This window comes from Vicugna pacos, chromosome 15 (genome assembly GCF_048564905.1).
Source record: "Vicugna pacos chromosome 15, VicPac4, whole genome shotgun sequence".
NCBI classification, from domain to species: Eukaryota; Metazoa; Chordata; class Mammalia; order Artiodactyla; family Camelidae; genus Vicugna; species Vicugna pacos.
The window spans coordinates 55,441,275-55,455,169 of NC_133001.1; the positions used below are offsets into that span (position 1 = coordinate 55,441,275).

The 13,895-nt window shown below is 46.4% G+C and overlaps 1 protein-coding gene across 1 annotated transcript in view; it reads left to right on the plus strand.

The window, feature by feature from the left end:
* The first annotated feature begins 9,946 nt into the window (after positions 1-9,946).
* Positions 9,947-13,895, plus strand: part of YWHAQ (tyrosine 3-monooxygenase/tryptophan 5-monooxygenase activation protein theta) — a 32,776-nt gene continuing 28,827 nt past the window's right edge. The window contains exons 1-2 of the mRNA XM_006197101.4: positions 9,947-10,082; positions 10,485-10,842. Of these exons, the coding sequence (XP_006197163.1) occupies positions 10,549-10,842 (294 nt within the window). The 5' untranslated portion in view covers positions 9,947-10,082; positions 10,485-10,548. The remainder of the gene's footprint in view (positions 10,083-10,484; positions 10,843-13,895) is intronic.

Sequence of the window (13,895 nt, forward strand, 5' to 3'; positions counted from 1 at the left end):
GACACATTTAAACCGGGTCAGAAGTCTTCACACCTCCATACCTGGCACCAGATATGACCTCCTTCTCTAAGGCACAGGCCCTGTCTTTGTCCCCTTGTCTCCCCAAGGCCTCACAGACACTCAATAAGTGTTTGTTAACTGTTTAATGAATCAGATTTTTGTCTTCATCCTGGGGGAGCTTTACAAGACATATATAAATGAAGTAATTCATTGCTAAAAAGCATGATGCAACCTAGAGGTGGAATAGCATCTTGGACAAGAGAGAGATCTGTGTGGATCTGGGAGGAGGTCAAGTTTGAGTGGGGACAAGCCTTCCAGGTGAAGGTGTCAACGACAGCAAAGCACTGCCCCCTCTTTTTTTCCAGAGAGAGAAAGATGAGACCCAGCTAAGGCTTCTTCTAGTCTCCAGCTTTGTTTTTCTCCACCATGAAGACCGGCAGCCCAGGTATAATTGAAGGGATGTGGGCTATTTGGGGGCTGCCCAGCATCAGAAGTCCCTTCTTTTGTTTGAGGAATTCCCCAGCTTATGAATCCTCCTCAGGAGGGCAGAGCCCACTTTCCTCTTTAGAAGCTATATATTCCAGATACTCATCACCCAGCTTGTCTTGTAGTAAGATGTGTCACTTAACTCAGGTTTGGCCAGACACCACCCACTTGGATTTTGAATCTAGAACCAGTGACCCAAAGAAGCAGGGACTGTGGAGAATTCTTTCTGGGGGCAGCAGCAAAGCTGCCTTGGATTTCAGGGAGGATGGACTCAATGCAGGGTCCAGTGTCTAGGCTCCACGGTCTGGTGCTCACAGAATCAGTGCAAGTAGGGACCACCACCTGGGGTCCTATGGCAGAAGCAACAGGAATCTCTCTGGTCGAGGTCTGCAGTGTGATATTGGCCATGGTTCACACTTCACACTCTCCCCAGTGCCCGACCATTTTGGAGGTCTGACTCACCAGCCTTCCTCACAATTGGTGAGAAGTAATGGTCTTGTATTTAAGTCAATGGAAGTCAGTTTCTGTTACTTACAACTAAGGACTCTGATGTAGAAATTAACCTGGACCAAGCTGGGTCCCTGGACTTCAGGATGGGGAAGGGAAACATACATTTTCCTGAACCCCTACTAGATAAAGTGGCTAAGTATGCCTTTATGCATGAAGCCCCTGAGGACCCTGGGGGATCCTGTGATGGTCCCATCTGGGCTGGCCAGACCTCTGAGAGCCCGGCGGTTGCCAAATCCCTGACCTCTCATCATCACCTCTGGGCTGAGCTTCAACATGGGCCTTCCACCCCCAGCCCTTCAGGGGCTGCCTGTGTGCAGCTAAAACTTTCTCTCAAAGACCCCAGACTGCTTGCTTTGGCCTAACGAGCTAAGTTCTCATTTCACAGACTTCCTGTATGTTTTTCATCTCTTTATTTGGGCTTGTGTTGTAAATCCATTGGCTCAAGAGCAACAGGTTTCTGCCTTTCCCCCTCTATTTCAGGAAGCCAGGGGGGACAGCTGTCGCAGCTGCTACTACTGCATTCTGTGTAAACACATTTCAGCAAATTCTCTTGCCATACAGTCCTTCAGAGTGGTCCTGAGCCCTCAGTCTGACTGGCCTGAGTTTAGAACTGTCTCTGAGTTTCAGAACTGGGAGCAGGGAGAGCGGCCAGGGATTGTTTGCCATTGATTAGAGCGCTTGCTGCCTCCAGGCACCTCATGGTGTATTAACAGCCGAGAAGGGCCGCATCTGCTCCCTTCTAGGGGTGGCTTTGGATGGAAAAGATCTTTATGCACTTTGTTTAGATATATGATGCCCCCAAATCTCTTATCTGGGCTTATCCTGACTTTAAGGAAATCCAGAAGAGAAATTGTCCAAACAAATAAAGGAAGTTGTTCATATTCAAAAGGGTCTTTCCTCTGCAAAGGTTGCTTCACTGGGCTCTGTTAATCACCAGGGCTTCGTGCAGTTGGGAGTTTGTTTATAGATCTGGATGGGACTGAGGGGAAGGAAGGCCATCAGGGGCTTCTTGGAGCTTCCAGCCCCTTCCAGATAGAGTCATGGGTGCCTCCAGCTGGGGGCTGGACCTCGACCAGAGCCTAACACCACCATCCTGAGCCACAGCCTCAGTTCACCTTGTCCCGTGGCTGATGTGAACTTGCCCATGACTCCTCCTTTCAGCCCTTGTTAATTTGTGCATTCGGTTGTCAATTTCTTGGTACTCAGTGTATCCACCAACCACTCTGCTAGGCACTGGGGCTACCCGGGCAAGTCACAGAGACACAGCCCGGCCTTCTTAGTGGCTTCAGCCCAGCGGGGAAGCAGACCCAGGGGGAGTGATGCCCTGTGTTTCCTGCTTGCAGAGCACAGGACAGGGGGAGCTCACCTGGCTGGGAGGGGAGAGGAGCCTAAGAACAGCCCCGTGAAGCTGTCATTTCTGCAGACTCAGGAGATGAGAAGTTAACAGGTGAAGATGTGAGGAAAGAGGAGATGGGGGAAGCAAAGCTCAGAAGGGGCCAAAGTGCAGAAGAAGGATCTGGAGCCAAGGGGTCAGACAGGAGAGGAGTTGGGATGAGATCGCTGGGGGACTTGTGAGTCACCCTAAGGATTTAGGGTTGATTTTCTGTATCTAACAAACACTGTTCACAGCACCTCCCAATATTAATTCATTGAATCCTCCTAACATCCTAAGAAGTAGGTTTCATTATCATCATCCTCCCTGTTTTACAAGTGGGGAAACAGAGGCACTGAGAATTAAGCTAACCTGCCAGGATCACATATCGAGTGAGCAGTGGAGCCAGGATTTGAACTCAGGCCATCTGGCTTCTGAGTCTGACTGATATGTCGAGTTGTAGCTAAATGAAGTGAAGGGTTTGAAGCAGGAAAGTAAAGCAAGGTGAGACTTGCAGTTTTTTTTGGGTTTTTTTTACAAGATCAGTCCCTGCTGAAGGGGCCAGGAGGTAAATGGAAGCGACCTCCCCAACGCGGCAGGCACTCGTTCAGCTGCCCGTGTGGCGGAGCTGGTTTTGGCAGAGGGAAGAGGCCGAAGAGAGGCCAGTTCTGCGCCACAGATGCCTGCCTAGCCTTCCCGGGTGTTCTGAACGCCGGCATTTTGTCCAGAGCCCCCTTCTTGGGGTTCGGCCCTGCCCAGAGCTGACTCCTGCACAGAGAGGAGCTGCTGTGGCCATCTGCCCTTCCAGAAGCCTCCACCGGGGCGGTGGTAAGACGGGTGTGCAGACCATCGTCCTCTGGGTGGCTCTCCCATCTCCTGTCGTGATCCCTTTCTCCCTGTAGCCTCCTGATGCCTGACATCGTCTGCAGCCCCTCCAGCCCACACTCATGTCTCCCTGCTCTCAACTCCCAGAGCACTTATTGTGAGAGCCACACAATCGATCCTGTGTGCATTGTTCTCCTACTGTTCTGTGTTCATTCATCCATTCAACTGTCCTGAATTGTCTGCAGATGAGTCATAATTTGGGAAATGGGTGCTGATCTGTTGCTTTATGTACCAAAACTTAAAAAAAATCCAAATACTCTGAACATTAAAAAATACAGACGGACATATATATGTACATATATAGTGTACAACTGACTTCAGCAACAACAAAAAATGAGAACATAATGAACATTTCTGTGATAATTAAGGCTCCCTGCTATGTACATAGCTCTGCCTGAGACACGTGGGTTGTGCGCCCTTCCACTAAAAGGCACCAGCCTCCTGGGCTCTCTCATTAGCTTTTTGTAGGTTTGTCGTCTCCACCTGTCAAGTGATTGCCTTGCACAGACCTTGGAGGTAGATGGGCTCCTAGGTCAGACCATGGGGACAGGCCCGGGCTGGCCCCAGAGCCCAGCTCTTCCTCTGCTCTGAATCATCTGATCGGAAGGCAGAGTGGATTTCAGAGGGTCTCCCCAGAGTAATTCTATTCCTACCTTCCAAACCTCGGTGGTCACTTCCAGATTTTGGTGGCTGGGACGTCAGGTCACTGAGCATCTGAGAACTGAAAAGACAAGGAGAACTTCCCGGCTCTTCCCTGAGCTGCGGTTTGGGGGCCCCACCTCTGTGCCCTCCGTTCAGCTCCTCGTAGGCATCGACTATGTCTTAATCATTTTTTGAAATCCCAGCCCCTAAGGCAGTGTCAGGGACATGGTAGACTCAAATATTTTGTTGAGCGAACTAATAGGAAATTGAGCCTGAGTCAGGGGTAGGGGGCTCCTGGGAGCTCCTCACACACTTTTTCTTGTGTGAGCATTAGTGCAAGAACTTGAGAACTTAAGGACATTTCTCTGATGCTCAGGGACCTTCAGGGCCAACTTTCAGGTTCTTAGTGTGCCCAGCATAGCAGGTGTACTCCCTGCTTCTGGAATACCTGCAGAATATCCAGCTCTGCTTTGTATGCTTTCCTCTGTGAATTTGCTACCATTCTAGTGATTTCAAATATGGTTGGGTTCAAAGTAAGCACACAGTGCGAACAATTGCTGGTATTAGAAATGTCCCCCTTGATGGCCCAGACTCACTCTCAAAGCAAGCCCTCACTGAATGCCTTCTATGGATCAGAGTCACCAGGGGCATGGAAAGCAAATGCAACTCTGCCCACTGGAAGGTCACAGTCTAGTAGCAGAGGGGGGAGAGGAGGTGAGAGACAGACATGTAACTAATTAAAGGGAACAGATAAGAGATGGGGAGGGACTCTTTCCCTGCAGATGCACTGAGTGTAAAAAAACAGAGACTTCTACATGAAAATGAAATCAGCAGCTGAGTCACCAGCAGATGTATACTTAGCCACCCATGAGCCTCAGATAACTAAACATTGTTCCCAGGCCAGCAACCACTGGAGTTTTCATCTTCCATTGTAGGTAGTGCAGAGTCTTGTTTATTGCAGTAGAAGACGACTGGAAATCAGCAGACCTGATTTTGAATCTTGACTCTGTAGCTTACCAATTTAGACTGATAATTTAACCTCCCTGAGCAGCAGTTTACTTACCCGTGCAGAGGGATCATCACGTCTAACTTTTGTTGAGAGGGCAGTATGGAGATGAGATCTAAAAAGAAAATCTCTGGGCATATGTTCAGAGGAAACTCTAAGTCTAAAAGATACATGGACCTCAATGTTCATAGCAGCACTATTTACAATAGCTCAGACATGGAGGCAACCTAAATGTCCATTGACAGATAAATAGATAAAGAAGATGTAATACACACACACACAGACACACACACACACAGACACACACAAACACACAGTGGAATATTACTCAGTCATAAAAAAGAATAAAGTAATGCCGTTTGTAACAACATGGATAGACCTGGAGATCATCATTCTAAGTGAAGTAAGCCAGAAAGAGAAAGAAAAATACCATATGATATCACTTGTATATGGAATCTTAAAAAAAAGAACACAAATGAACTTATTTACAAAATAGAAACAGACTCAGACATAGAAAACAAAGTTATGGTTACAGAGGGAAAGGGAATGGGAGGGAGAAATTAGGAGTTTGAGATTTGTAGATACTAACCACTACATATTCAATATCTTGTAATGGCCTATAATGAAAAAGAATATGAAAAGAAATATATATATAAATAAATTACTATGCCGTACACCAGAAATTAACAGAACATTGAAAATCAACTATACTCAATTCAAAAAAAAACCCTTACCCTCAGGAAATGCACAGTCTGGCAAAGGAGGGAGGTGAGACTGATATGTCACAGACATACACTAAAAGTTAGTAAAAGATATCATATCATTTGTTGAATGAAAGTGTTAGTAACGATTTCCCAGAGAAAGAGAATATGCATCACATATATGTTTAAGGATTTATTATAAGGAATAACAAGTCCAAAATTTGTGGTTGGGCTTGCAGGTTGGAGACGTAGGAAAACTGATATTTTCATTTGCATCTGAAGGTTGTCTGTTGTAGACCCAGGGAGAGCTGATGTTGCAGATGAAGTCCAAAGGCCGTCTGCTGGAGAATTCTCACTTGCTAGGGTGAGACCATTCTTTTTGTTCTAGTCAGGCCTTCAGCTGATTAGATGTGGCCCACCTGCATATGTAAAACCATATGAATGTGTCCATATGAAAAAAGCTACATCTGGAAGGAGGTCAATAAAATGCCCATGGTGGTTCCCTTGCAGAGGCAGCCTCTCAGGTTCTTTTTACTCTCCTTTGTACATTTATATATTATTTCATTGTTTTGTATAATGAGTGCTATTGTATTTTTATTAACATTACCATCATCAAAAAAGCAATCAAGCTTTGAAAAAAAAATACTCTTGCCTGGCATATAGGAAATGCTGGAGCCCTTCTCCAAGAGGCCAGCAGACCAAAAACTGGTTCAGATTGGCTGAAATTCTGCCAGTGAACTTTTATTCTTCAAACATAAGATCTTTCTTCCCTCTTGAAATGCAAATTGTGGCAGAAGGAATATTGCTTGAAGACCTATTTTTTAAGGATGGGATGATTTAATTAGATTTTTTTGTTTAGTTTTGATTAGTTTTTTTTTCCCTGAGAGCACACAGTGAGAGCTGGAAAACAAATGTGTCGCCAAGGGGTATCTAGGAGGTGCCAGGAATGAGACACTGGTGAGCACAGGGGGATGCCTGCAGATGGTGAGAATGAACCTGGCCCACTGCACGCCTGAGTTCTGTAGGCCTGACCCCAGCCCCCAGCAAAGGAATGTGTAGGAAAACCTTTCCCTGATTGGACTCCTTTGATTTCCCCGCCTGTCCTGGCTCTAACTGAATCTCACTTAGCTCCTCCAGGTGGAGTGGATAATGGGGACAACTTTTCAGCTACCCACTGAACAGAATTATTGATAATCATTATATGGAAATTTGCAATGAAAAGTCCCACTGGAATGTTTGTTTGTCAGTGAACTATCTGCCATATGGCAGGAGAGGAAGAAGTTCCTCTCCAATGACCCACTGCTGTGGGCAAATAAACCACTGAAACAATTGATGAGAGTAAACCCAACCAGAAGGACTCATTCATTCTGAAATGTACACTGAACGTGGCCATTCTGCAGACAATTAACTCCCTAATTACAACAGTGATTTAAGAGATAAGCCTTCACTAACTTTTTATAAGGCTCTGAGGCTCCTTACAGCAGGACAGATATCTCCCTCCCTCCCCCTGCACTTTACCACCAAGCAGAGGGAAAGAAGGGAAAAACTAATACTTACTGAACACTTGCTATGTGCCCAGCACTGTTCTGTGTGACAGCTCCACAAGCCCTTCGGGTAGGGGTTATTTTTACAGGTTAGGAAACTGAGATTCAGAGAGGATCATAGTGTTCAAGGTCAAACCGCAAATAACCGGCAGAGCTGGGATTGAGAGGATCTTCTGGCTTCAAGTTCAGTGTGCTCCCTCCTGCTCCAGCGGCTTCTTTTCACCAAACAATTGAGAAAAAAGAACAAGAACATCAAACAAATAATGGAAGAACTTCTGGGTCCTTTTTTTGTTAGTTGTCTATTCCCTAGAGTTCTTTCCAGCACATTGGATGTGAATGTTTAACACGTTTCATATTTACTGGGATGAAACCCTCAGAGAATGGAGACTAGTGTGATCTTTCCCAGAGTCCCTCCAGCACCGAGCAAAGGTCTGGCAGAGCTGTTACAGGGATGGGCTCTGGTGCCCAGACTGCGTGCATAGGTCTGCTATCCACTAGCTGTTCGACACTGTGCACAATCCTCAACCTCCCTGTGCCTCAATTTCTTTACCTGTGAAATGGAGATGGTGATGATAATGGTACCTACTTCACAGTGGCATCGAGCAGATTACGTGAGTTAATATTTGCAAAAGACTTAAAATAGTGGTTGACACACGTAATCACTCAATAAGTATTAAGCTCTTTATGTATCCAGTGACTTCAACTCCCCAGAGCTTTAATTTTCTCCAACTGAGTTCTTTCAGGTGCAGAGGACTTTAGGTATGACTTACCCCTCTGGTCCCACATAAATGGGGACTTTACAGTTTCCAAGTGTGCCATTGTTTCCAAGCAGTTTTCACCCATGACTCTAGATGATTGTAACTACATGAGTTGATACTCAATAAATATTTGATGATTGGATAAAAGCAGAAATTTTAGAGACCGAGTTACAAAGAGCAGCAGAAACTTGCCCAAGGTCACCTTGGGAGATGGCAGTACAGCTCAGACTTTCTGACAAAGAATTAGTGTGCTTGCCCCTACCCTCCTTCCCTACCACTAGGGTTCAGTTCCCAGGACAGTTCTGCTCAAGGGTCTCCATCCCCCATTCACTACCACTGGTTTCTCCCTCTGGCCTGGGCTGTCTCCAATTTCAGTAAGCTTGAAATTCACTGGTCATACAGAAAGCATTTTATCTGCCCTTCCACATGCAAATTCTTTCCATTGGGATTTCTTGGTGTTCAGCTCCACCCCAGCCCACATGGCCATAAATACTCGGGTGTCTACAACCCCAGGGATTCCAGAAATAACAGCATGGCCCTCCATTAGAACGCTGGAACATAGTTAGGCATTTCTGCATTAAGACGCGAGCCCTTTTCAGCCCAGGCCTCTCCTGTCCATCAAAGCACAAAGCAACCTTTACAAGTCAGGACAGGGAGGGGCCACTGGGACGGAGTTTGGATTTCTGGAAAGTCCACACCTTCTCCTGCCATCTGTCTGCACTCAGATCTTCCATTCTAGACAGTTTCCAGATCTGCTACTGTCTCCAGTCAGAATTTGAAGTTCTTTCTCGGCTGTAGCATTCTTTGCTTTCAATGATCCATTCTCGCTTGGACATGCTGGAACTGGAATTATGGCAGGCTGAGCCCAGAAGGCAGTTTTCATCTTACGATGACACAAAGGCCACTTTCCAGACACCCAGGACAGCCACCTTATTTGGAGTCAGGCACTGGAGAGGTGCCAGGAGAGAAGGGAGTGGCTGGGAGTGCCCGGTTTATAGAGAAAGGAAAGGGCTAGCAATGACCCTGAATAAAAGGCATCTGGGGCCATCATTTTCATTTCAGAAGGGTGTTCACCAGGAGAAAGTCACAAGTCAACATCTACAGAGAGATGTTTAGCTTTACAAGTGTCCTCTCAAAAATAACACCAGAAAATAAAAAAGCATGTTTACATAAGACAGCAATGATGTGAAAAATAGGTACTTAGATGCATGACCTGGAAAAGCTGGAGAGAAATATAAAAAGTTGCTATTTGGGGGGGGGGTGGCTTGAATGGGTGTTTTTCTCCAAATTATCCTTAATGTCTTTTCCTATTTTAAAGAAAATCATAATATTTGGCATTGCCAGAGAGACCTGCCTAGACTTTCGGGGGATATTTTCCAAGGGAATTCCAGGTTTTAGGGGCCCGTCTGAAAACGAATTTATTGTGTAAAACCCACTCTTAGGCCACTTTCTCCTGGAACTAATTTATCTTTAATGGTGATAGGATTACTTCTAATTTGCAGCTCTCATCGCAATGTAATTAAAGGCTGGTATCAGTGTACTGAGCTCCAAACCTTTTGTCACGAATAGGAAGGTGGAGGAAAGAAAGGCGCTTGTGCAACAAAACAGCTTATGGTGTCACCCTCTCAGGCTCGACCTCACTGGGGCCGACGACAGCAGTAGCTGCATTAGCCCCTAAGATGCAATGCACCATTTGCAACGGTGCTGCAGCAGGAGCCGCGGCCACGGCCGGAGAGGTCATGCGAGCCTCCCGCTCCCGTGCCGCACCCACGAGTGCCGGGGGTGGCGGGGAGGATGAGGGGAGTTGGTAACAGCATCGCCATGGCAACAGTGACGTCCTTTTACCCTGGATCTAATTGGAGGAAACCCCGTGGCCGAAGCCGCAGCCTGCCGGCCAACCTAACTTGCCCAAGCCGACCCACCCTCCTAGCCTTCGCTTCCCCTCTCGCCCCGCCCCCTTCGCCCCCTTCCGCGCGCTCAGTCCTGATTGGTCAGTAGCAGGACGGGAGGCGGGACTCTCCAAGGCAGCTCGGCGCGTCATTGGGTGGTGGGAGCGAGGGCAGTAGCCCGGCGGTCCGCCTCTCGGCTCCGAGGTAGGCTGAGACGGGAGGGTCCTCGGCTAAAGCCAAAAGCGGATCAAAGTGGTGGGACTCGCGCCGCGGCCGCGGAGACGTGAAGGTGAGCGCCAGGGTCGCCCTCGGCCCTCCTCGGGTCTGGCCGGGCCTGAGGGCCGGGCGGGAGGCCAGCCCCGGGGGGCGACCGGCCTCTTCGCCGCTCTCCTCAGGGACCGCTCCGGCGGGAAGGTGCGGGCCAACGGCCGCTTCCATTTTGGGCCGGGCGGGAACAGGAGCGGCCCTTCCTCCTCATCCTTTTTCTCCCGCCGCGGGCCGCCTCGGCGGGCGTCCCCCGGCCTCCCGGGCGCCCCGCGGGGAGCGTGGGCGGGGGAGGGAAATTCAACTGGGCCGCGCGTGCGGCGACAGACAAAAGGGGCTGCGGGCGGGCGGCGGGGCGGCGGGCGCATTGTCTGACGGCGCCGCCCCCGCCCTTCTGCCCGCGTCCCCGCCCGCCGCCCTCCCGCAGGCCCCCCGCACGCCTGCTCGCGATCCGGGTCGGTGCTCGTCCTCGTTCTCCTGTCCCCGTCCCCATGGAGAAGACGGAGCTGATCCAGAAGGCCAAGCTGGCCGAGCAGGCCGAGCGCTACGACGACATGGCCACCTGCATGAAGGCCGTGACGGAGCAGGGCGCCGAGCTGTCCAACGAGGAGCGCAACCTGCTCTCGGTGGCCTACAAGAACGTGGTCGGGGGCCGCAGGTCCGCCTGGAGGGTCATCTCGAGTATCGAGCAGAAAACGGACACCTCCGACAAGAAGTTGCAGCTGATTAAGGACTATCGGGAGAAAGTGGAGTCCGAGCTGAGGTCCATCTGTACCACGGTCCTGGTGAGTCTGCGGTTGGCCGGGCGGCGGGAGCCGGGGAGTAGGGCGTTTGGGACCCAGAGGCCCCTTTGTGTGCGGCCTTTCATTAGAATTTCACGGGGGCCGGGACGGAACGGGAGCCGGGGCTTGCCTAATTGTCCGTCGACGTAGAGAGTTTGAGACTGTTAGCCTTGGCCTCCTTAATGTGTTATTTCGGTTCTTGAGATCAAGGAGCTGCTTTTTTTCCCCCAGCAGTAAGTAGATTTTTCCTAGATGCTGGTTGCTGCCACATCACATAACTCTGAAACATGCTAGTGGGTTTGTACAAGGCTGAAAATCGTTTTTGAGTTTACTGAGGAGGTCTGGGAACCTTTTATACACGTATTTAATCAATTTCTAGGCTTCTGGTTTCATTTGAAAGAAGGTACCGTCACCTTTTCTATAGACAACGTGTGTAAGCCGGTTTTCCTCCCAAACCTAGTAATGGAAATTTACTTCGAAAATCTGAAGAGATACTTCGTCTTTAAAGGATGTCTTTTGAGCTTTTTTCTTGTTAAAAACAAGGAAGGGAGAGTTCGTGAAAAAGGCTGAGCTAAATCAAAAGAATAAAATGTCCTGGTAAATTTCAGTATTTGATAACATTTCTTTGCTATTACATAGCTCCACTTAAACACTAATGTGTTGAAATGAGTTCATATCTGATGTGAAAGCAAGGAAAGCTTTCCAGGTTTTGACCTGTCTAGTCTGAGCACGGTGGCTATTGGGTGGAGTAGGGTGACTGCTGTGATTCACCCTTGTTAGTGAGAGTGAACATTTTTAGCTTTGTCATTGTATGGATCTTTTGATCAGTAAGATAAGGTTTTAAAATTTAAATACCAGGATTATCTCCCGGAGTATTTTAATACTGCAAAGAGTCTTTTCTGTGTTAAAATGTGAAATACCTGATGTGGTTGTCTTTTTAAAGTGCCATTCTTACAAGGGGCCTTCTGATTTTTGATGTGTTTGTTCCGTGTTGTATTTCAGGTGGGCTTTGAAAGAAAGCATGCTAGATTGATGATTTTTCAAGAGAGAATAGGGGGGAAATGCCTCTTTCTCTTGCAGCCTTTTTCTTTCTTGCTCCATCAGATTCGTGAAGCAGTATTTTTTTTTTCTTTCACCTATTCCTGTATAGATAACAGGTGATCTGAACAGTTTTCCAGTACAGATAACACGTGATCTGAACAAAATCATGGCTGATGGAGAGAGCTGGTTTAAAAGCACAAAGAAAGCAATGCAGAGAGTGTAAGAAGTAGAGAAAACTTTATTGAGATTACTTACTTTATGTAGGCGAGACTCTGTTCATCTGTGTCTTAGCTTCCACTACCTGCCTAGCATAGAGGAGGTACTTAGAGAAGCTTTTTGAACTAGAATTGCTTGTATTCAAAAAATTTGCTACTTGAAAGTGATGGTATACTTCAGTCACATATGGTAATGGTTATTGACAACATCCATTCTGTTATCAAGGAAGACTCAAAAGAACTCCATAGGTTACGGAGAAGCTTTTCTATACGTGTGTTATGTTGGGGTGCTCTCATAGCGTATTTCAGTCTCTTTTTCTGTTCTGTTACTACTTTACAGTTTGTTACTTACCTTGCAGCAATTCAGAATTACTACAGAATTTTTCTGGTTCTCTGACAAGTTAGCTGGGAATGTTTTTTATTTTGTGGCCCTTAAAAATTTCAGTTTTTATGATGGCGTAAGTGGAGGAGTTTGCTTAATTGATAAGTGACTTAAAAGAGGGATCAGGTATATTACAGTAGACTTTCCAAACAGATCATTTCAGTAGGAGAGAACCCCTGAAATTAGGATAGGGTTTAAAAAATACTATATGTCTATATATACACACACGTATATACTGAGTGAAATAGAAGAGTTAAACTTGATTAATTAGACACCAAGGCATAAATAAAATATTTTTATTAGTAAAATGGCTGAAGAAACTAATTGTGACTTAATGCCATGTGTAGGGCATTGTGCTAAGCAGCACGGGGAAGAACAAAGCTGAGAACCATAGGTTTTGTCCTCCAGTAATTTACGATAAGGAGTGAGTATGAGAAATATGCGAATATAAGTGATATATAATTCCCTTAAGATGGTCATAAACAAAGTGCTGTGTAGTTCAGTGGAAACAGAAACCTCAGGAAAGGGTTCACAAAGGGTGACTTTTAGAATGAGCATTGAGGGAGGAGAATTTGGGGGTTGAGGGTATCAATATTCCAAGCAGAAGGAATATACAGGACAGGCCTAATTCATGGAGGTTTCTGTGTGAAGAGCAGAATATGTGTAGAGCTGTTGAGGAGAAAAGCCTGTAATGGAAGGTAGGGACTATATAAGAGAATGTCAGAAGGAATTTTCTTCGTTTGAATGACAGTGGGGAAGGCATTGAAGGTTTTTGAATGGTGTGCCTGTGGCAGCATCTAGAATTCATGGTTTTAGTGCTGATTACCAGTTTGTAATATGAACTGATAAGTGATAGACTAGTGAACCAGAGTCTGATAATTGGTAAAATAGTGATTTAATAAGAAGTCTATCAAAATAATGGGGAAAGAAGAATGAAATCTAAAGTTGCTGAACATAAATGCTAAAGCTAGTTTTTTTTCCTTTTTTTTTTTTCCCCCCTTTTGGTGAACAAGAAGGAGAATTTGGTATGGAGGTAGTAGGTGAAACTGACTTGTTATAGCTACTAAAAGAGTAACATGGATACTGCAGAATTTTGGTCTTTAATAGCCAAAGATTCTCAACCTCTTTCCCTTTCATAGAGTAGATTGAGGCTGAAATTATTTGAAACATTTACTCAAAATGAACATGGTGGACAACTCTTAACCCTTTTTATAATCACTGTTTTGAAAGAGGTTACTGAGGCAGTAAAAAATGTCAAAATATGAAAAAGTAGTATAAAGAGCAAAGGAGATTAACAGGACCCAAATGACCAAGACCAAAATCTTAGTAGAATTTGAGAGAAATTAAAGAAGATATCACCAAGTTATGTCTGTCTCTCTGTCATTTGTGAAACCAGAGGGTTGGGCTAAAATTTCCAA